The 24,076-nt window shown below is 42.9% G+C and overlaps 1 protein-coding gene and 1 long non-coding RNA gene across 3 annotated transcripts; one reads left to right on the top strand and one right to left on the bottom strand.

Annotated features, from left to right (window-relative positions):
* Nucleotides 1–1,439: 1,439 nt before the first annotated feature.
* On the bottom strand, nt 1,440–22,911 carry LOC127005638 (probable E3 ubiquitin-protein ligase makorin-1). Its single transcript, XM_050874653.1, has 9 exons — nt 22,851–22,911; nt 18,211–18,339; nt 16,866–17,063; nt 16,106–16,341; nt 14,499–14,758; nt 12,992–13,206; nt 11,493–11,609; nt 9,120–9,282; nt 1,440–8,744 (listed from the first exon to the last, which is right to left on the bottom strand). Exons 1-9 carry the CDS (start codon nt 22,883–22,885, stop codon nt 8,589–8,591), a joined length of 1,509 nt encoding a protein of 502 aa, XP_050730610.1. The 5' UTR covers nt 22,886–22,911; the 3' UTR covers nt 1,440–8,588.
* On the top strand, nt 9,289–11,190 carry LOC127005639 (uncharacterized). Of its 2 annotated transcripts, none has more exons than XR_007758769.1 (4): nt 9,289–10,116; nt 10,357–10,476; nt 10,837–10,956; nt 10,997–11,190. It is a non-coding gene; the product is annotated as an uncharacterized LOC127005639 (long non-coding RNA). The 2 variants fall into 2 exon arrangements; XR_007758770.1 differs by lacking the exon at nt 9,289–10,116 and adding an exon at nt 10,153–10,236.
* Nucleotides 22,912–24,076: the final 1,165 nt, after the last annotated feature.

Raw genomic sequence — 24,076 nt, 5'->3', positions numbered from 1 at the left:
ACATCTTTTTTCTTTTTGGTGGGGGGCGGCAAGGGGAACATCAGCTCACCCACATCATCCATGCAGATCACCTTCCTATCGTGTACAAAGACTTTGGTTGGAGGACTTAAGATACGGTAGTCTGAGAGATAACTGTAAAGGCCATCAGGGTAAGGCTTGAGATTTAGATGTATAAGCAGTAAGAGGAGAAGGTACTTTTTTGAGTAGCCTAAATCAATCCATAGGGGTATATGAGAATTGGTTTGCGAAGTTTGCGGATTTGGTATTTGGTTTGAGGTTTACGGGTTTGGTATTTGGTTTACGAGGTTTACGGGTTTGGTATTTGGTTTGAGGTTTACGGGTTTGGTATTTGGTTTGAGGCTTACGGGTTTGGTATTTGGTTTACGAGGTTTACGGGTTTGGTATTTGGTTTATAAGCTTACAAACCCGCTGTGATGAACCGGCATACGAAAGGGAAGCTTCACCTCGCCCACCTTATGAAGTCAAACCCAAAGGTCCCTCAAGGCAAGTCTCCAAGTAGACCACCTTCCCATCATCCTTCAACCTGCTCAAGCCACAATATAGCCATCAAGCATCCCCTGTCGTACTTCATGTCAGTGCTCCACCATGGCTATTATGGATGTATGGTAAAAGGCAACAAGAAGACAAAGTGAAGGGGCAGTTATCAACCTGGAATCACAAACACAGGCATGGCAGGGGAGGGACACAAGACCATCAGCTGGACCGAGGCAGTTGAAGGCACAATCAGGGTCCAATCACATAAGGAGGGCATTGGTCCCCTCACGCCTTGACTGCCCAATTCACGCCGAGTTGTTGAGATCAGATATTCCACTATTAGCTGACAAGAGGCTTGATAACAGGAATGCCAAGTAGATATCAATTAATTTCAGATGAGAGGCTTAATAACATGAATGCCAAGTAGATATCCATTAATTTTAGAGATGAGAGGCTTGATAACATGAATGCCAAGTAGATATCCATTAATTTTAGAGATGAGAGGCTTGATAACATGAATGCCAAGGAAATACAATGGATCAAAGGGTAGGGTAGGTTATTACAGGGCAGGGTAGGTTAGGAAAGGGCAAAGAAGGGTAGGGTAGGGTAGCATAGGGTACACTGGGCTAAGGTAGGGTAGGTTAAGACAGGGACAGGGTAGGACAGAAAAAGGCAAGACAGGGCTGAGTATGGCAGGATAAGGCAAGGCAGGGCAGGGTAAACTAATGTAAGGGAGGATAAGGTAGGGCAGGCTAGGACAAGGTAGAGTAGGACAGGACAAGGCAGGATAGGGTAAGGTAGGGTAGGGCAGGGCAGGCTAGGGTAGAGTAGGGGAGGATAGGGCAGGGCAGGATAGGGTAGGCCTGGCAGGGGGGGTGGCAGGGCCTGGCAAGGCTCACAATGTCGATCCAAACAAAACTTCTCACAGGAAAATAAAAAAATCATTATATTTGGAATATTCTCCAATTCTGTACACTAATAAAGTATTAAGATTCATCTTATATATACACAATTTAGTTCAGTTTGGGCGAACACAGGCAAATATCCCGCCATTATAAAACATTTATAACTCACCAGACTACAGTCTTGACATTCTCAAACAATTTTAGCTTCTTGGTGAAAGCCAAAAAATCACATACAGCCACACTAATTGTCACTAAGAACAAAAGCCTTTCATGAACTAAACAAAATGCTGGCAACATTTTCTCTTTTTGTTTTCTCACTACTGAAACCTTTAAAATGCAACTAATCTCAGGACAATGAGTGACAATATAAATACGTAGCAAGGGAAGTGCAAATGCATTGTAATTTGAAAAGGAAGGATGCAATACTTCTCACCATGAGGAACGGTTATGCACTCTCTTGCCAGGGATCCCAGATACCCTAACTCAACACCCAAATTATATCCGACAGACTAAACAATTTCCTGAGAGACTACAGGGACTGATTAGAGTAATTAAACAAGAATATTAGAAAGTTCCCTGAAGCAAGTCCAAAATTACCTCTCATCAACCACCAGCCGAGACCACGACTCCGAGAGAATGCAACTAAACAGACTCCGGCATGGCGCGGCCCCTCGCTTCACCTCAAGACACTGTAGTAGATCGGCATAAGAGAAAAATAATAATTCATTTGTACGCTTTCATTCCCTCATAAACTTTGGCAAGTGACGCAGATCAGTGCTACATGAAGAACAGAACGGTACATAATGATCATTGCATATCAATCAATGTTCAAGCTCTTGTACACCACTTCCATATTTACAAACGTTAAATAAAAATAAAAAAAATCACCTAAGTTATGTGTCATCACTGTTGGTGTAACATGGCACACAGAGGAGTAGTAAGTGTAAGCATTATCACATTGGACACACAGTAGAACCTCACAACACTGGAACACCATAATGGGAGTGTGGGTGGGACACTGTTGAAGGCGGAACACAATCACTCGTTTACTCACGCACTCACCCACACACACTCACTCAGTCACTCACTAGGCTGCAGACTGTCCTCACAACAACATCAGCAGGCCTCCTCCTCCTCCTCCTCCTCCTAAGACTCCTCTTCACACCTCAAGCCTCCCGTACGTGGCCGAAACATTTATTAAAGCTGGTGGTACATTTTCATGAAAGACAATTATGAGATTATGATTCAGTTACAATATGTAATATGACTTCAATGCTCTCAGCCTTTGATAAAAGCTGCAAATGATGGTGAACACATCTTGTACTTCATTGGCCAAACATATGTATCAGCTAAGTGTACGGCTGCCTCGACGACAACCCCGTGCAGGCTACATTTATACAACATAATTTTGTCACTACCTGACCATACAATGAATGATAAAGAACTGCTCAAATGGAATAGCACATACTTATCAGCTCACTAGAAATTGTGGTACGTGTTGACCTAAAGCATTTACAATAAAATACACCTTCAAAGCACTTTTACACCCCATATTTTTTTTCACTTCAAAATTCCACAACAAATACGAGTGTGGCTGACACCTGAGAAGTTACACCTAATTGTGAGGGCAGAGCAGCTGGCGGCGCGTTGCACTCGGCGACGCGGGAAGGTTTTAGCAGTCGGGTTTGTTGGTCCCATGTGAGTGAATACAGTCTTGCAAGGTTCAGCTGCAACCTATTACATACACGGATTTAACATTCATTATTTGGGGTTCAGACAGACGGTGCCCTCGCTGGGAGCTCGGCATGAGGGGCGGCTCGCGGCGGCTCGACACGCTCTGCTGAAACACCGTTGCGACTTTTGATGTGGATTATCCGACGCTACGAATGCTATAAAAAGAATACAAATAGGTGTTCAGGATGCTGTTCAGTCTTCCAATACTGTAAACCATTTTCCTGAGTGTATAGCAAAAAGGACACTGCTGCAGGGGAGGCAAGCCATAGGAACCTTAAGTAGAATTGTAATGGTGAAATAAGTATGGGGAAGGGAATATCTTTACCCTCATAGTGTGCGCCTTTACTGAGTTGTCTCACTACCAATCTACAGAGGTCAGGAGGAGTACAGGGTGAGCAGATAGCACACAAAGCAGCCAGCCACACATCTTTGTTAGGGCTGGACACCCACAGTAACCTGGAAAGTATACTGGTGACCTACATGTCCTAGTTTGTCCTGCATTTCAGGGTAATGCTTAAAGGCCACAGAATCAGACTCAGTGCTGTTAGAATTTGCTATGCAGTAGGCCCACCTTTACCCAATGAATGCCTCAGGGGCGTATGTATGGAATGAAGCACAGCACGGGAGAACTGAAAGTTGAGATGAGGTATTTGGGGAGAGCAAATAAGCCCCTTAATAATTAATTTCAAGAATATATATATAAAATTTGTGTCTGTTGACCCCAGAGTCATTGAGTGGCTGCAGAAAACTTTGTGGTCAATTTGGGTGAGAAGAAAATGAAGCAGTTAGGTGAATAATTAATAAATATGAAAATCAGAAGGTATATGAAGGAACTCAAGAATCCCAAGGACATAAACATGAGGAATGCACCTTTGTGTTCCACGGCATCTCATGAGAAACAACTGAGGGGGCACAGCTTCCTCTTTTCACATAGCTAAGGCAAAAATAAAAAGATGTCATTTAAGGCATTGTTGATGCTCTCCTCGTGGGAGGCTGGGTTTGTGATGGTGACGTAAGTTGTCAGAATAAAGTCAATGTACATTACAAAGACTGAAGGAGAATATGCAAGAAGTATACTGCAGGATGAAGAGGATGTGAAAAAAAAGTCAGTTATGAACTTTGCTGTCACAATCACATACTGTATACAGAAATAAATAAATTATGGAGTGGAAAATAATAACACGCATTCTTTACACTTTCTGGATTGGCTTTTGGATGCGTGGAGATGTTTTACAGCAGTGGAAGACGGGCGCGGCGTCCTGACAGCACCTGTGGATAACACGTAGTTTCCCTCTGTATGTACTCTACACATCACAAACACATGAACGGTCACACCAAAAATTTTTCAAGGGCACTTCTGCTGGGACGACCTAACAACTGCGGCGGCCGGGAGTGTCTCCAGCCGGGGTAACTGTTTTGTCTTGCACTAACATAACAACTAGATATGGAATGATTACAAAAAATAAATACACGAGGCCAACACCGACAGGAACCATAAGACTGACCAAAACACTCAACACGCTTGGAAACAATGTACGTTTGCATGTATCCAGGTCCATAGCACACACACACACACACACTCACACGCGCATGCACACACACATGCACATACAAAAAAATTCCATGGCAGTGGCTGGGGATCTTTAGAATGTAAGATATTTGTGTACTGCGAGTCATCCGAATAACGACATCCTGTACTGACGGAGGAACAGACGGTAAAGCATAAGACTACAAACTAGCGACGTAAGAAGACGCTCCTTACACGCGAGAAAAAATGCCTCGGAAGAATTTTTTTATTTTAGCTTCACTTGTAATCAGTATGTGGGTCAATTACCTTAACTCGAGGAACCATGAACACCAGTCACAAACAAGCAGCCTAGAGCACGACAGTGTTTTCTCGGTCACCTTCTACAAAACTAGAGTATTTATGGTTTATAAGACTTAGATTTTTTTTTTATCGTAACAAAGAAAGCCCAACTCAACTCGTAATTTTCATGCAGGTGAGCAAGAACATCTACACACGTACATAATAATCCTAGCGTACTTTCTCAGAGGTGAACACATTTTTTAATCTTTTTTTTTTGTTTTTTTTTTACATTTTCATTTGCCAGTTCAAGCTGCCCTCTCTCCTCCACACTACAAAGTACAACCTCAAGCAGCGAACTGAAGGCAAACAGATTCAGGGGACAACCAGGCAAGCGACGCGAGACCAAGCTTACAGGGAAGTCATGCACTCACTTCACATCACACCTTGACTTTACGAGGCTCTCCGGTCTGCAAAAAATTTTCAGCTTCATCTCGAGATTTAGTTTTAGGATCAATTTGTAAACTACGCACGATTCAAGCCCAATCCCCCCCACCCACGAAGGCAAAGAACCTATGAATCCAGGCAAGACAGACAGCCAATGACGTCGTGTTCCCGTCATGAGAACCAGCGGCGGGCTCCGGGCAGACGGCCGCCTCCCAGGGCCACAAACACAGTAAATTTCCATCTGTCGCTTGTGTCTTTATCACACAAAAGACACCAGGCCACCACACAGTAAAACAAGAGCAGGCATCACCCTATTCAGGATACAACACTACAACAAAAGCTTGCTTCAAGGCGGTTAATTTCTGAATATCACAAAAGTTTCCCTAAATGTATAGTATATTTATATATATTTATAAATGTATACCATAAGACAAAGTCTACATAAGCGTCAGTCCTACGACTCTTTCCATCGATAAAAAATTAAAATTGTCACAGCTGGAATCTAAATTGTCAATTGAATCACTCGGAGAATTTAAGGCGACACGACAATCGGCAACAACTAAGTACATTTGAACTTGTATGGGATAAGCTGTAAAGTTTTAAAAAGTCTTTGTATTTTTGAGCACACAAGATTCTCTGTCACGGCAAAGAATAAATAGTAGACACAACTAACCACATGTACCAAGAGGCTCTGGTGGCTGATTCCTTCCTTCTTCCTTCCTTCCTGCCTTCCTCAGACAACGAGGTGGTGGTGGTGGTGGTGGTGGTGGTGGCGAGTGGAGGACTGGTGGGGGGACACCTCAACACTACATATTTGCTAGTGGACAAGACAATGCATATCCTGCTGTGAAGATGCTGCGGTGAATACGCTGAGAGCACACCTGTCTACGAAACTCTTGATCATGACAGCTACACTAAGGTTAGATCTCTTGGCACCCTGAAGGAACGTCGGCCCCTCGGGTGAAATCAATGTCTCGTACCGTCCATTTACTCCAAGACTCGTGTGGACCTAGTGTCAAAAATGTGTGGTCGGTCAGAATCACTTGTGTCAAAATTTTGGGCATACTCGTACTACTCCAAAAATCACAAAAGTTGCTATGAGACCCAATGCCGTAAAGTTAATAAGAGACCCGCAATAAAGCCTTGGTTCTCAAGCTTTGCAACTCACTCTGCAGAATACAAATCTACCGAGGCTGCCCAGACTACCAGACCAAGACTCACGAGGAGGAGCCTTCCCTTCACATCCGAGTCATGGTTTGTACAATTTATGAGCTCGTATAATATCACTTTGACAGGCCTATCAGTGTGTTTCCTCCCCCACATTATCTTTTTCACATCCCACAATAAGAGGAACTGACAGGAAGATGATGCCACACGTATTTCCCAAGTCCGTTTTGTCTCGGCATAACCTCAAGCCGAAACAGAGAATGACGCATCAGAACGGGCGACTCTGGTAACCTGTGCAGCCTCTGAATATATAATGTGAAGTGTTCCATGTTAAGTTTAGGGCTAATACACGAAGACCAGCCCTCGGACCCTCTAGACGGGCCGAGGACGGGGTGAGCGAGTGAATGAATGCAGAGTGAACGCACCGTCACTCGCAACGATGAGATTTGGTTACCACTGTTGCGTTGACTCACTCTTACTCACTAGTGTTTGTGTTAAGCGGTGCAGTGTGTCGGTGTGTCAGTGTGGCGATGAGTGTGCTTTGGTATACAACTGAGACAACGTTCAGTCCTGTATTACTAATGTGCTACCATATAGATGTGTGTATGTATGTGTGTGTGTGTACATGTGTGTGTGTGTGTGTGTCAATATCCTACTAAGACCTTATTTCATAGGCGTACACTTATCTGAAAGAGCCTTTTTTTGTGTGTTTTCTCTTTTCAGAAGACTTACGTCCTAACCAGTGAAGATGCAACTAGTACTTTTTTTTATTTCCATCAAGATTAATGACTACGGCTACAACACTACTTGGGGGCTTCCTTAAGGAGTGTGTCGTGTGTGTGTGTGTGTGTGTGTGTGTGTGTGTGTGTGATGTGGTGTAGTTTCATGTAGTTTGGTATAAGGTTTGGGTGGTTGTGTGGTGTGGTCTGGTGTGATGTCGTATATTGTATGTGTGTGGTGTGATGTGGAGGTGTGGTTTAGTTAAGTGTGGGATGGTGCGGCGTGGTCTAACTTGGAGGTGTGGTATGGTGGTATGGTGTCATGTAGGGTGGTTTAATTTGGTGTGGCAAGATATGGTGTTATGTGGTGTGGTTTAACTTGGTGTGTTCCTGGGTATGGTTTGGTTGACTTTGGTGTCGTATGGTGTGCTGTGGAGAGGAGTGGTATGGTGTGGTAGTCACGTTTATTGTGTTGCAGTGTGATGTGCAATAGTGTTGGTAAGTAGTGTGGTGGTGTGTTGTAGTGTTTGTAAGTCATGTGGTGTGTACTGTGAGGTGTTGTGGTGTTGTCAAGTAGTGTTATGTGCATGCTGGCGGGGGGGTGGGGGGCAGACTACATCACCCCACACACAGCCCACACGGGGGGTCTAGGGGGGCGTGGAGCAGCAGGCCGGGGAGTGGATGGGTCAGGGGAGGGGCCTGCTTCCCTCACCCTGCCCGGGGCTCCTACAACACACATACTCCTGCTACTCCTGCTCTTCCCTGCTGGAGTGGATTTGACCCTACATATGTTGCCGTGACTTCAACGGCCAAAAAAATAAATAAATAAAAAATAAATTGATGTATAAATACCACACAACAGAGGAAAGGAAGTACCGTAAGTAGCTGGCTCCATGGAAAAGAAAATAAGTCTGGGTGTGAAAAAACAATTACGTTATTTTAAGTTTGATGAAGAGTCAGCTGAATGGATGAAGAAGAAAATGTACGTATGAAACTAAAGCTCCACGGGAGACTATTAAAAACATAGGAGATCAGGACGACCGCTGCCTCCACGCTAAGCTCCTTCCCTGCCTCCTTGCCGCCCACATCCTGGCCCTGCAACACACCAACGGAAATCATAAAAACAGGGCCATTTCACCCATAATAAAATAAGCTGGAGATCAAGAACATGACAACTCCACAAGGTCCACTTATTCCACTCCACTGTGACTCTCATCTCTCCACTCTCTGGCAGGCTGAGAGGGTGGAGCAGGGCAAGGCAAGGAAGGTCAGGTCAGGGTGAGGCAGGGTGAGGCAGGGAAGCATGACAGAGGACTACTACAGGTCAGACGCCTCCGAGACGGAGTCGTCGGCGAAGTAGAACTCATCCGCCAGGTCCTCAAGCTCCAGCTCCAGCAACAGGGTCTGGATGGAGCCCCGCAGCAGCTCCAGACGATGCTCTCGCTCCTCAATGAAGTCCCACAGCACCATGTTCTGCGGGAGGGGAAGGTGAGGTCAGGCAAAAATGAGGCAGTTGAAGGTGACACGTGGTTAAGGTAGGATGTGGTGAAGTGAGGCTGGGTCAGTAAATAGTAAAGTTGAATGAAGAATAATATGAAGAAAAAGAACAAGACTACCACTACTACTACTACTACTAATAATAATAATAATAATAATAATAATAACAATAATAGTAATAACAATAATAATAACAACAAAATAACTACAAACAATAAAAAGGAAAAGAATAAAATGGATAATAATAAGAAAAGATAACCAAGTAGGAAAAAAAAGAAACACATCAAGAGGAAACAAACAACCCACAAAAAAAAGAGAGAAAGAAAGAAACAAACAACACCAGTAACATACGTCGAGGTACAGCTGCAGCTCGCCGTCTGCATTGAAGCGTCGGCGACGTCTGGGCGGCCCCACGTCCTTCTTGGTGCCGTCCGGGAGCGCGTGAAGGTAGAAACACTTGTTGCCGAACGGACACTGGCCCTCACCCTGCTTGAAGTACTTACACGGCTTGTCGCTGTGGGGGGCAAGGGGAAAATAGGTTAGGGGAAGGGCGCTGTTAGGAGATACAGAAGAGGAGGACTACATGGACTAGCAAGCAGCAGAAAGCCTGTTGGCTCATTACTAGGCTGCCTGCGTTCAGTGATTTAATCAATCCGTTTGCCATAGGAGTGGCTTGCAGGGAAGGATTAAAGCACTTGTGTATCTACTCTTGGGAACGTTCAGTTCACTCCTGATGCAGCAAAGTGGCGATCAATGCGTTTCTTGAAGGAGTTGATGGTCTCTGCGCTAACCACTTCTGCAGGAAGGCTGTTCCAGTGGCTAACAACTCTATTCGAGAAATAACTCCTGTCGATGTCGGTATTGCATCGCTTTGCTTGAACTGTTTTTCCGTTGTTTCTTGTTCTCAGGTTAGTTTGTAGCGTGAAGAGCTTGGAGGAGGAGGAGGAGGAGAAGGAGAGCTGGTAGGAGTAAAGGCCATCAAGTTAGGGGGACTGATATGGGCATGTTAGGAGGAGGAGGGAGGGCCATGTACTCAGAAGTGGAGGAAGAAGGAAGGAGAAGACCTAGAGACTGTGTGTGTAGGAAGACATGAGGTTAACGAACACCAGGGAGGAGAGAGTATACGATTGTCAAGAGTGGGAGAGACTCATAGCCCGGCCAACACCATAAAGTAAAATAAGGAAACTAAACGAAGAAGAAAAAGAAGACAAGGTAAAAAGATATTTGAGAGGGATGGAGGACAAGGTTAGGGGAAGAGAGAATAGCAGGTTAAGGAAGAAAGGAATATTATTAGGCTTTCAATAGCAGGTTAAGGAAGAAAGGAATATTATTAGGCTTTCAATAGCAGGTTAAGGAAGAAAGGAATATTATTAGGCTTTCAGTAGCAGGTTAAGGAAGAAAGGAATATTATTAGGCTTTCAATAGCAGGTTAAGGAAGAAAGGAATATTATTAGGCTTTCAATAGCAGGTTGAGGAAGAAAGGAATATTATTAGGCTTTCAATAGCAGGTTAAGGAAGAAAGGAATATTATTAGGCTTTCAATAGCAGGTTGAGGAAGAAAGGAATATTATTAGGCTTTCAATAGCAGGTTAAGGAAGAAAGGAATATTATTAGGCTTTCAATAGCAGGTTAAGGAAGAAAGGAATATTATTAGGCTTTCAATAGCAGGTTAAGGAAGAAAGGAATATTATTAGGCTTTCAATAGCAGGTTAAGGAAGAAAGGAATATTATTAGGCTTTCAGTAGCAGGTTAAGAAAGAAAGGAATATTATTAGGCTTTCAATAGCAGGTTAAGGAAGAAAGGAATATTATTAGGCTTTCAGTAGCAGGTTAAGGAAGAAAGGAATATTATTAGGCTTTCAGTAGCAGGTTAAGGAAGGACAGAATATTATTAGGCTTTCAGTAGCAGGTTAAGGAAGAAAGGAATATTATTAGGCTTTCAGTAGCAGGTTAAGGAAGGACAGAATATTATTAGGCTTTCAGTAGCAGGTTAAGGAAGAAAGGAATATTATTAGGCTTTCAATAGCAGGTTAAGGAAGGACAGAATATTATTAGGCTTTCAATAGCAGGTTAAGGAAGAAAGGAATATTATTAGGCTTTCAATAGCAGGTTAAGGAAGAAAGGAATATTATTAGGCTTTCAATAGCAGGTTAAGGAAGAAAGGAATATTATTAGGCTTTCAATAGCAGGTTAAGGAAGGACGGAATATTATCAGGCTTTCAATAGCAGGTTAAGGAAGAAAGGAATATTATTAGGCTTTCAATAGCAGGTTAAGGAAGAAAGGAATATTATTAGGCTTTCAATAGCAGGTTAAGGAAGAAAGGAATATTATTAGGCTTTCAATAGCAGGTTAAGGAAGAAAGGAATATTATTAGGCTTTCAATAGCAGGTTAAGGAAGAAAGGAATATTATTAGGCTTTCAATAGCAGGTTAAGGAAGGACGGAATATTATCAGGCTTTCAATAGCAGGTTAAGGAAGAAAGGAATATTATTAGGCTTTCAGTAGCAGGTTAAGGAAGGACGGAATATTATTAGGCTTTCAGTAGCAGGTTAAGAAAGAAAGGAATATTATTAGGCTTTCCCTCTGCTGCCTCCCTGTCTCCAGCACCTCCCACACACCAATGCCCTCCCCTCAAGCCTGTTTCTGTTTCATCTATCCACCAAGTCCTACCCCCCCCCCCCTCTGCCTCACTCCCCCCCCCTGCCCTGCCCACCCTTGCCTCACCTCAAGGCCTCTTGGTAGCTGAGGAGTAGCTTGTCCTTCTCCTCCTTGTCCTTGTCGTCCACCCAGTAGCGCGAGGGGATCACAAAGTCGCTCTGTGTCCGGCACTCGGGACAGGACCTGAAATATGAATGAGAGATGTGTTAGTTTTCAGTGTTTTTGTTTTTACCTTGAGTACTTTCCAAAGCTTAAGTGTCTGAAGATTAATTTTAGAAGCAGTAACCTTAAATAAATATCTCACCACTTCCATAAACCTTGAAGTACATGCACCCACCACTAATCCTTTGCACATTCAAAGTATCGTATGCAAGTGCTCATATCTAGTATTCTCATAAGAAGGAATAGTTCTAGACATAATGGAGAGTGAAGTGCATCATACATTTCTCCCTTCCCATATAGTGTTTAGAGGCAGCCATGATGATGCAACCCACCAGACAACAAAGGAACAGTTTCTCACCTAATAACCTTGACTCTGAACTGTTTCCCAAGCATAGGCTATCATACATTATCCATGAAATCGGACACATCGAGGGACAGCAAGTTGCCAGTGCTCAATAGTGCACACCTCAGACTTAGATGAACCAACTATAGCCCAACTTGCAAATCCATCAACACATCAACTCAGCAACATCCTCCCCACCTGATGATCTTGTTCTCAAATTGCTTGGACTAGTGGAAAAAAAAAAGACCCAACATTAGTCCAACTCACAAAACCCTTCAACACCAAACCCAACAACAGCAGCAACGGCCTCCCCACTGATGATCTTGTTCTCAAATTGCTTGGACTCGTGGAAAAAGAGGAATAAAAAAAAATAATAATAATAAATAAAATAAAATAAATAGTTGAACTCAAAAACCCATCAACACCAAACCCAACAACAACCATAGCAACAGCCTCTGGACATGATGATCTTGTTCTCAAACTGCAAAGACTATTGGAAAAAAAAAATAAATAAATAAAAAAAAAATATAAAAACTGGAAAGTTGGAAAGTTTCGTTTAGTCGGCGCAACATCTGTGGTCATATGCCGGAGAGAGACAGGAGGGGGAAGGAATTATAGGAGAAGGGAACAGACCCCAGGAGACGGGACACAACCCCCGATTAATACCTGGTACCCATTCACTGCTGGGTGGACAGGGGCGTAGGGTATCGGAGAAAAACACAAGCCGAACTCAAAAACCCATCTGTACCAAACCCAACAACAACCATAGCACCATCCTCCGCACCTGATGATCGTATTCTCAAACTGCTTGGACTAGTGGAAAAAGAGGAATAAAAAATAAAATTAAAAAAAATAAAAAATAGTCGAACTCAAAAACCCATCAATACCAAACCCAACAACAACCATAGCAACGGCCTCCGCACCTGATGATCGTATTCTCAAACTGCTTGGACTAATGGGAAAAAAAAAAAAAAAAAAAAAAAAAAAAAAAAAAAAGTCGAACTCAAAAAACCATCTACACCAAACCCAACAACAACAACAGCAGCACCACCCTCCGCACCTGATGATCTTGTTCTCAAACTGCTTGGACTGGCGCCACTTGCGTATACAGTTGAGGCAGAAGCAGTGGGCACAGTTGGGCAGGATCCCGAACCGGCGCTGCGAGGCGAGGGGCCGCTCCATCACCGTGTCCATGCAGATGCCGCACACCTTGTCCCGGGAGCGAGCCACGGCGAAGGAGTGCTCCATCTCCGCCTCCATCAGCTTGGTGCACTCCTGGCGGGGGACGGGAGAGGGGGGATTGATTGATTGATTTTTTTTTTTTTTTTCACAGCAAAGGAGGCAGCTCAAGGACACAAAACAAAAACAACAACAAAAAAGCCCACTAGACACTGCTCCAATATAAACAAAAGGAACGAGAGGTGAAAGAATGATTGCTTAGGGTGCCGTAGAGGAAGATTTGAGAAGGTTGAAGGACAGAGGAGCTGGTTACTATTGATCCATTTACTGGGGGTATTTGGGACCTAGAGATGGTGTGTGAGGAAGACATGAGGAGGATGAAGGGGCGAGAAGGGATTGATCATTACTAATTCATGGAGGCAATGGGGTCCTGTACTAACTCTTCTGCTATAGGAAAAAAATGTCTGGGCTATGATCATTACTAATTCATGGAGGTGATGGGGTCCTGTATTAACGCTTCTGCTATAGGAAAAAATGTTTGGGCTATGATCGTTACTAATTCATGGAGGCAATGGGGCCCTGTACTAACTCTTCTGCTATAGGAAAAAAATGTCTGGGCTATGATCGTTACTAATTCATGGAGGCAATGGGGTCCTGTACTAACTCTTCTGCTATAGGAAAAAAATGTCAGGGCTATGATCGTTACTAATTCATGGAGGCAATGGGGTCCTGTACTAACTCTTCTGCTATAGGAAAAAAATGTCTGGGCTATGATCGTTACTAATTCATGGAGGCAATGGGGTCCTGTATTAACTCTTCTGCTATAGGAAAAAAATGTCAGGGCTATGATCGTTACTAATTCATGGAGGCAATGGGGTCCAGTATTAACTCTTCTGCTATAGGAAAAAAATGTCAGGGCTATGATCATTACTAATTCATGGAGGCAATGGGGTCCTGTATTAACTCTTCTGCTATAGGTAAAAAATGTCTGGGCTATGATCATTACTAATTCATGGAGGTGATGGGGTCCTGTACTAACTCTTCTGCTATAGGAAAAAAATGTCTGGGCTAAGTATTAACAGCACATCAGCGAGTATGCATGAGGGGAAGGCCAGGCAGCGATACTTTTCCTGGATTTTTTTTATCATTTTTCTCTCTAAACTCCTTCATCTACACAGGAACATTATCAGACTCTCACTCTCCTTTATGTACTGGAAATAATGATCAATGTGGGAAACTAAAGAAGAGATATTTGAGAGGGAAAGAGGGAAGAAAGTACCAGGTTAAGGAACATTATTTGACATTCACTCTTCATCCTACAATCTCTCTCTGTGTGGGTCTGTGTGGTCTGAATATCTATGTAAATCTATGTAAATCTAGCGGCTCACCTCCTTGTGTATCCTGCGCTGCTCCTTGTCGAAGGGGTGCAGGCAGGCCAGCTGGCACACCTCACACATGAGGCCGTGGATGTAGGAACACTGCTCCCCCAGCTGGCACTTGCCAGACATCAGGTAGGTGGGGCACAGCTCCCCGTCAGAGGTGCCGCTGGATGGGGTGACTGTGTCCTTGTTGCCCGCCCCGGCCACCTGTGCGTAGGACACTTCATAGTCTGCCGGGGCCAAGGACAGGTTGTGGACACCCTCGATGGCTGTGTGGGGCAGAGACAGACACGGTAAGACACGGTATACAAGAGGAATATAAGAAAGGAATATAAGCCAGGGTCATGGACACCCTCTAGACACCCTTGATAGCTGTGTGGGGAAGGGACAGACACAGTAAGACACAGTATACAAGAAGAATATAAGAAGAAAGGAATATAAGCCAGGGTCATGGACACCCTCTAGACACCCTTGATAGTTGTGTGGGGTAGAATAAGGTCTGGTAAGGGCAATGAAGACACAAAAAGTATAAAAGGTTTAGCCAAGGACAAGCAATAGATACCCTCATTCATATTCTTACAGCAAGGGAGGCAGTTCAAAGGCAAAAAACAAAACAAAAAAACCTGCAAAAGAAAACAGAGTGAGTGGCCTGAAGAGACATCAATTTCAGCTGGTGTCCTGATACTCTCATTTTGAAAGAGTTCATGTCATAGGCAGGAGGAAATACAGACGAGAGAAGGCTGTTCCAGAGTTTACAAGCAGTAGTGATGAAAGAATGAAGATGCTGGTTGACTTTTGCATGAGGGATTTGGACAGTATAGGGATGAGCAAGAATGGAAAGTCATGCGCAGAGGGGCTGAGGGAAGGGGGGGTGGGAGCATGCGGTTATTAAGTTCAAAGGAGCAGTCAGCATGAAAATATTGATAGAAAATAGAGATGCAACATTGACTTCTTCTGTCTTCCTCTATACTCTATACCCTTTTCTACAGAGGCAGTGATTAGCAGGCTTTTTCTCCTTTCAATTATTTTTTTACCCTTGAGCTGTTTCCTTTAAGTACCGTACGATGGGGGAAAAGGGGACAACTGGGGTAAAAGAGGATGTCCACTTTTTCAGCTTAAAGACGAGAGGTTTAAGTGGGGGGGCGGAGGGGGGCGAGTGGGGGTGTTGGGGCGAAGGCAACAGACTTAGTTTGGTATTCTTAGACGACCCTGCCTCTCACATCAATAATTTCCAAAGTCCGAAAAGGAGGTTAAACGAGTTCTAATGAGTTTTCTTTTAGGTTCGCGGTACAGACGAAGGCTCAGACTACCACCAGGGTCATAAAAGTACCCCTGGAAATGCCCTAAACTCCCACGAAAGACAAGTAAATTACGTGTTCTTGGGCGCAGAAATGTTTTAAAATATGGCCCCACTTAAACCTCTCGTCTTTAAGCTGAAAAAGTAGGCATTCCCTTTTACCCCAGTTGTCCCCCTTTTCCCCATCGTACAGTACTATATATATAAAAAAAAGAACTATGGGAATGGACTGCGGGCCTTTGCTTTACCTATTGTATTCCCTTGGACTGTCTACCTAGTGTACAGAAAAACAATGAATAAATAAATAAATATCACTCACCATTTGTAACATCATCTTTGGCAAGTTTAGGTATGAATTCCGGCGCGTCCACCCAGGAGGGCACACGGCTGCTGTCTTGATTGCTGCTGCTGCTGGGGGGGCTGAGTGCACTGCTGATGCTGTGGCTGAAGCTGCTGCTGTTGCTGCTCTTCTTCCTGAGACTACTGCTGTTGCTGCTGTGGCTGGTAGTGGCAGGGCTGCTTTGGGATGTGCTGATTAAGTCCTTGCCTTGTTTACTGTAATGGAAAGAACCAGGTTAGAAAGAGATCTAGAATGTTGGGCGTATCTCCAAGGCAGTTTGGGAGAGTTTACATGCGTTTCCAGTGACCTCTCTTCTCTCATTCTATTCTATTTTGCTGGAAAGTTTTGGAAAGTTTCATTTAGTCGGCGCAACATCTGTGGTCACATGCCGGAGAGACAGGAGGGGGAAGGAATTATAGAAGGGAACAGATCTCAGGAGACAGGACACAACCCCCGATTAATACCTGGTACCCATTCAATGCTGGGTGGACAGGGGCGTAGGGTATCGGAAAAGCCACCCAATTTTTTCAACTCCGCCTGGGAATCGAACCCAGGCTCTATTTTGCTGGAGCAGGGTGTCGGGGATATAGATAGATAGTTAGGGATATGTGTATGGTCCTGGCCTAACTACTCTAAATTATTGAGGAAAACTAAATTGTAGGCTTATTCAATAGGCTGGTTTGAGAAAGAGAATGAAAGTCAAAACTGGTAGTGAACCTTGGAGTCTCCAGCCGCCCACCTTTGTGAGAGAAGGCTTGGCTGACTAGAGTGTGTGTGTGGCGGCAGCAGTGTGAGGCCGCCGTCCTTATGTCGTGTGTCACCGCTGCGCTGGGCGGCCTCCCTCTGTGGGTGCTGCTGCTGCTGGGTGCTGGGGGGGCTCTCCGCCTGGCTCACCTCGGACCCGCTCTGCTGTTGTCCTGGCCACGTGTGATCATACCTGGAGATGGGGACGGGTGAGGTTGACTGGAGAGGAAATAAGGGAAATGAATATGTTAAGAAGAGTGTATCAAGCCGCCTCTCCACCCGAATTTGACCTCTGTTTTGGCTACTCTTTACTTTTATCTTTTATGGGAGCGGCGAGTAGCGGGCTTTTTTTTTTTTTGTACTCTTTTTGTTGCCCTTGAGCCGTGTCCTTTGATGTAAAAATAAATAATAAATAAAATAAATAAATAAATAAATCTCGTTTCCTTTGGCTTTCATTTCATTCCACTATCTTATCATCTTCTCTTCAGCCTTCCACTTCATTCCACACATACCATCCCATCTCCTCCACAAGTCAGAAATCCACAAAATCAGTCCCATCTCTCCTCTGTAGCCTTCCACTTTTTCCCTCTCATTCCACTCCACCAGGTTAACATCTCCTCTTCAGCCTTCCACTCCATTCCACAACCTTCCCGTCTCCTCCACAAGTCAGAGATGCACAAAATCAGTCCCATCTCTCCTCTGTAGCCTTCCACTTTTTCCCTCTCATTCCACTCCACCAGGTTAACATCTCTTCGGCCTTCCACTTCATTCCACACATTCCATTCCACATACATACATTCCACACATACCTTCCCATCTCCTCCACAAGTCAGAAATCCACAAAATTAGTCCCATCTCTCCTCTGTAGCCTTCCACTTTTTCCCTCTCATTCCACTCCACCAGGTTGAATCTCCTCTTCAGCCTTCCACTCCATTCCACAACCTTCCCTTCTCCTCCACAAATCAGAAATGCAAAAAATAAGTCCCATCTCTCCTCTATAGCATTCCACTTTCCCCTCATTCCATTCCACCAGCTTAAAATCTCCTCCTCAGCCTTCCACTCCATTCCACACATACCTTCCCATCTCTTTCCTTCCACACTCCCATACCATTCCATATCCTCACCTCCCCTTCCACCTCCTATCCCATTCCACACAATCCTTCCCATATCCTCCACTGCACCTCCCCATTCCATCCCACTCAGTCCTTACCACCTCCTCCTCTTCACTCTCCCATCCCACAACCTTGCCACCTTGTCCTTGTAAGTCCTCCCACTCACATCTTCAACCCTCCCAAGTCCCTCCCACCCCCTTGTCAGCCCTCCCACCCCCTCCCCCTCACCTGCAGCTCCTCCCATAGTAGCAGTTCCCCCTCAGGTAGTATCGGCATATCATGGAGGGGCGGGAGGAGTCTCTGTTGTGGGAGAAGTGGCAGCGATCGCCCTCCCGACACACGCCATTCATGAAGTACCTGGTGAGATGTGTGGACGCTCGGACATCAAGAATTATTACACACACACACACACACACACACACACACACACAGGAAAATGGCTCTGTGCCTTACGCCCCTTCTCCAGACGCCTCAACTGTGTAAATGGCAAAGGTAACAAGTTAAAAGTAGCATATTGTCACCCTCATACAATAACTGCCTGTCATTTTTCAGTATTTCCAGGTTTTTGTTTACATCAATTTTTCAACAAGTGACGCCCATTTTTGTATAGTTGCCTTCATCATTCAGGGTTTGAGTGTTCTAGAATCGGCCTTTTCATTTCTGCTTAAATCATATGCCAAATGAGATGATGACAGTTCTTTTTCTGATTTCCTGTAAAGTAGAAAATAATAACAGGTGGTTTGTTTACGAAGGCGACGATATGTTGATGTGGATTGTCTCCTATCACCCAAGCTGGAGGTATATGATTATCTAAAGGAGAGGGAGACAGATGTATTATGCTTAGTGTAAACAAGACTCAAGGACATGCAGCATTTAATGGTGGTAAAGAGATGAATTTAGAATATGAAGAAGTGAAAGAAATGGAAAGTTGAGAAGAGGAGTGATGGTGGTGGTGGAAAACAGTCATGGTGCTTAACCCGGTAGTAGCGGTAGGCCAAATTTGTGGCTTTACCGTGTACCAGCGACGGGCCAAATTTGTGGCTTTACCGTGTACCAGCGACAGGCCAAATTTGTGGCTTTACCGTGTAACATTGACGGGCCAAATTTTTACCATGATATAAACCCCCCAAAAATAGATGATGCATAAAATTATCACAAATGCATTGATACATATTATGAAATGGTTTGCATGAGTGATGATTTTTTCTCATTTTTCTCGCATAGAGGGACCTTTAAGAAACATGATCCCCACAGCTACCGGGTTAAATTGGAGACACATAAGGGCATGGCAGAAGTAATAAGCTGCAGAAAAAAGATTGCAGTAGGACATTTCCCGACAAAGATGAGGGCATGGAATGAGATAGACCCCACGAGAATAGCTCAGGCCCTGTACACAACTAGGTGAATACAACATAGTAATACACACATATGCACACTTAGGTCTGTATTATTAGACATTTTCGCTTCTCACATCATCTTTCTCTAAAGGCAAAGGAGGGGGTCAGTCGGGTTCTAATGAGTGCTTCTTGAGGTTCAGGGTACAGAAGAAGGGTCAAACTACCACCAGGGTCATAAAACTACTCCTGGAAATGCCCACAACTCCTACGAAAACCTTGTCAAATATGTGTTCTTGGGTGGCGGTATGTCTTGCAATGTGACCCTTAGAATATGGATTGATTGATTGGGGTGTTTGGTCTTGGTGCCGCAGCTGCAGGGTTATGTTTTGCCGAATAAAAGACTAAATGAAAAATACTTTAAAACTAAAAACAAACCGTAATTAATTAAAAACAATGTAGAAGAAATGCTTAATAAAAGGTCCAATTCCTGCTGTTATTAATGGCTCTCACGCCTTTATAATTTATTTGGGAGATGTTTCCTTTGGTATGATTTAAGATGTGGCCTCTATGCTTTAGTCTACATGGACATCACAAGCGTCAGTGTCTTTAGAGAGGACAGAAAATGAAAAAGGACAAGACATTACTTAGTTTTCCTTTCCTCTGAGGTTCTGTTCCTATGAATATGAAGAAGGAAAAGAAATGGAGAATTGAGAGGAGGATTGATGGTGGTGGTGGAAAACAACATGATGGTGCACAAACTCAAAATAGGCACAGACATGGCGGAAGTATTAGGTAAGCCTCCAAATATGAATGACTTGCGGAACGAACACCGTAGGAGGATGTGTCCCACCAAGGATGAGGGGATGAAATGACACGGACTTCCAAAATATATGAATGACAAGAGAGAATGTTTATAAAGTCTGATCTGTGTAAGTGACAACATAATACAGGTGGGGGACTTCAAATGTAGAGAAATATACTGGATGATGATGATTATTGGAAGGAGGGAGGAGAGATAGAATTAGAAAGAGAGGTAAGAAGAGACGAAAAAAAGAAAGGAGAGGAAGGAAGGAATGAGGGAGAGAGAAAAGAAGTTGAGGAAGAAGGGAGGAGAGGAGGAGAGGTAGAAGGAGAGAGATGAGAGAAGGGAGGCGAAAGAAAGAAGGAAAGAAGAAGAAAAGGAGGAAAGTAGGGGAAGGAGGAATGGGAAGGAGGAAGAAGAGGAAGAAAGAGGAGGAAAGGAGAGGAAGAAGGAATGGCGAGGAGGAAGAAGGAGGACGAAAGGAAGGGAAGGAGGAAGAAAGAGGAGGAAAGGAGAGGAAGAAGGAATGGAGAGAAGGAAGAAGAAAGAGGAGGAAAGAGGAGTGGGGAGGAGGAAGAGTGAGAAATATGGAGAGAAGGAAGAGAGGAGGGGAGGAAAGGGAGGAGTCTATAAAACATCACAATGGAAAGTTTTATGACAATGGATAAAAAAGCATGAGATTTAATAAAGATGACACCCTTGTGAGACTCAATTTAATATAATAACCAAGGAACCAGATATATTTGGAGAAGTCTTATAAGTGTCCCTTAAAGATGAGCGACTGTGTGACGGTTGAATTCAGAATATTAAAAGGAGGTAAAGAGCTGTGAGATGAAGGTGACAAAATAGAAAGATTCGACTATAGGAATTTTTTTTTTTTTGGGGGGGGGGAGGGGGGAGGAAATTATATAAAGAAGCAGACACACACACACACACACACACACACACACACACACACACACACACACTAAGGCTAAAGAAAGATGTTAAAAAGTACAGTTTCCCTGACAGAGCGATAGATAAATGGATTGCTCTACTGGAAGAAGTTGTGTGTGTCAAAAATATTCATAGTTTTAAAGAAAAGTATGATGAATTAATGTCAAAAGACGGGACAAAATGAGCTTGACTCAATCCTGCGAAAATACAATTAGGTAAGAACACACACACACACACACACACACACACACACACACACACACACACACACACACACACACCTCTGACAAAGTATATTAAACACCCTGACATTTCACACACAAAAAAATAATACTAGCTCACTTAAACAAAAGGTCACTATGATCACCTTCTTAAGCAATTATATAGCACACAAATAGCACAAGTTTCCTGACCTTCCAAACTAAACTCTGGACATATTTTTCTTGCCCTGAATGGCTTGATAAATAAATAAGCTTATAAGAATGTATATTGCAAGATGTGAAAATCAAAATTGTTAGCTCAGAAAAATCAATGCAAAATATATTACAAGAGAGAGAGAGAGAGAGAGAGAGAGAGAGAGAGAGAGAGAGAGAGAGAGAGAGAGAGAGAGAGAATCTTCAGACACACAGACATACAAAGACAAACAAAGATGAGAAAATAAATGAAACAAAATCAATCAAAACCACAGATTCCCTGACCCATACACGTTCTGACCCCGTCCTCTGCCCCTCCCTGGTGACCTTCCTTTCTGTGACCCCATGTTGACCCCTATGCTTGACAGGTCAGGACATGGGCCACCCCCACCCCCTATGGACCCAACAACCCCTATGAGAGGTCACTACAAAGTTCAACATGTAAAATAACATAGTAAAAATAAGGACATTCACTCAGTCTGCTTTCCTTTGGTTTTGCTCCTGAGGTCAGCACTGATAATGCCTCTCATATCTTTATTATTTATTTGGGAGATGTTTCCTTTGGTGTGGCTTGAGATGTGGCCTTTACGCTTCAGTCTACATGGGTATCACAAGTGTCGGTGTCTTTAGTGAGGAGAAAAAACAAAAAAGGACAAGACATTTCGTTTTCCTTTCCTTTGAGGTCCAATTCCTGCTGTCATTAATGCCTCTCACACCTCTGCAATTTATTTCTACAATGTTTCCTTTGGTATAATTTAAGATGTGGCCTTTATGCTTAAATCTACATGGATATCACAAGCGTCAGTGTATTTAGTGAGGACACAAAAGGAAAAAAATTTTGTTTCCCCTTCCTTTGTGGTCCAATTCCTGCTGTTATTAATGCCTCTCACGCCTTTATAATTTATTTGGGAGATGTTTCCTTTGGTGTAATTTAAGATGTGGCCTTCACGCTTAAATCTACATGGATATCACAAGCGTCAGTGTCTTCAGTGAGGAGAAAAAAGGACGACATTATTTTGTTTCCCCTTCCTTTGTGGTCCAATTCCTGCTGTTATTAATGCCTCTCACGCCATTATAATTTATTTGGGAGACGTTTCCTTTGGTGTAATTTAAGATGTGGCCTTTATGCTTCAGTCTACATGGGTATCACAAGTGTCAGTGTCTTCAGCGAGGAGGAAAAATGAAAAAGGACAAGGCATTATTCCATTTTGCTTTCCTCCGAGGTTCTGTTCCTGCTGTCATTAATACTTCTCACGTCTCTATTAATTATTTCCTCGACATTTCCTTTGGTATAATTTAAGATGTGACCTTCATGCTTAAATCTACATGGACATCACAAGCGTCAGTGTCTTTAGTGAGGAGGAAAAAGGAAAAACTCACCGGCACAGGACAGTCTTCACTCCCCCTTCTGCCATTTTCCTCCGATGACAACAGTTCCAATATTTTCCTGCCTAATATTTTCACCTCGGTTATTTTACTCATTTTCCTCTTCACATAATTACAGGATGGCTCTTTTTATTTATTCTATGTGTTAATTCCTTCCCTTGTCTGTATTTCCTTTGTTTTATGCTCATTTTTGTTCCTCTTTTACTCATTTATTCCTCTTTTATCCTCTCTTTAATTCGCTTTATTCTCTTTTATGCTCATTTTTATTCCTCTTTTACTCTTTTATTCGTCTTTTATTCTCTTTATGCTCTCTTTTATTCTCTTTATCCTTTTTTATGCTCATTTTTGTTCCTCTTTTACTCTTTTATTTCTCTTTTATTCTCTTTATCCTCTGTTTTATTCTCTTTATCCTTTTTTATTCATCTTTTACTCTTTTATTCCTCTTTTATTCTCTTTCTCTCTCTTTCATTCTTTTTTTTATTCCTATTTTACTCTTTTATTCCTCTTTTACTCACATTTTCCTCTTCACATAATTACAGGATGTCTCTTTTAATTTATTCTATGTTAATTTCTTCCCTAGTCTGTATTTCCTTTGTTTTATGCTAATTTTTATTCCTCTTCCTCTGTTGCGTATCTCCGTTATTTCAGTCTATTTCCAGCTTTTGTAATTATGGAAGAGTTATTAATATTTTCTCTAGGTATTTATAATTATTCTAAGTGTTATTTCTCTTCCCTATTCTGCCATTCTTTCCTTTTTAATTAAATTCCCTTGTTGTTGCGTATCTCCGTTATTTCAGTCTATTTCCAGCTTTTGTAATTATGGAGGAGTTATTAATATTTTCTCTAAGTCTTTATAATTATTCTAAGTGTTATTTCTCTTCATTGGTCTGTCATTTTTTAATTTTTTTTTATCCATAATCTAAATTCCTTGTCTCTGTTGCGTATCTCCGTTATTTCAGTCTATTTCCAGCTTTTGTAATTATGGAGAAGTTATTAATATTTTCTCTAGGTATTTATAATTATTCTAAGTGTTGTTTTTCTTCCCTATTCTGCCATTCTTTCCTTTTTATCCAATATATAAAGTCCTTTTCTCTGTTGCGTATCTCCGTAATTTCAGTCTATTTCCAGCTTTTGTAATTATGGAGGAGTTATTAATATTTTCTCTAAGTATTTATAATTATTCTAAGTGTTGTTTCTCTTCCCTATTCTGTCATATTTCT

Source organism: Eriocheir sinensis, chromosome 30, assembly GCF_024679095.1.
Source record: "Eriocheir sinensis breed Jianghai 21 chromosome 30, ASM2467909v1, whole genome shotgun sequence".
Taxonomy (NCBI): domain Eukaryota; kingdom Metazoa; phylum Arthropoda; class Malacostraca; order Decapoda; family Varunidae; genus Eriocheir; species Eriocheir sinensis.
This window is presented reverse-complemented; position numbering and strand designations above follow the sequence as displayed.

Coding starts and splice junctions, on each gene's coding strand:
- LOC127005638 (XM_050874653.1), bottom strand. CDS start 22,885: ATGGCAGAAGGGGGAGTGAAGACTGTCCTGTGCCG. Junction 16,342..16,865: donor CCAAGCCTTCTCTCACAAAG/GTGGGCGGCTGG, acceptor TTTCCATTACAG/TAAACAAGGCAAGGACTTAA. Junction 11,610..12,991: donor TTTGAGAACAAGATCATCAG/GTGCGGAGGGTG, acceptor TTCATATTTCAG/GTCCTGTCCCGAGTGCCGGA.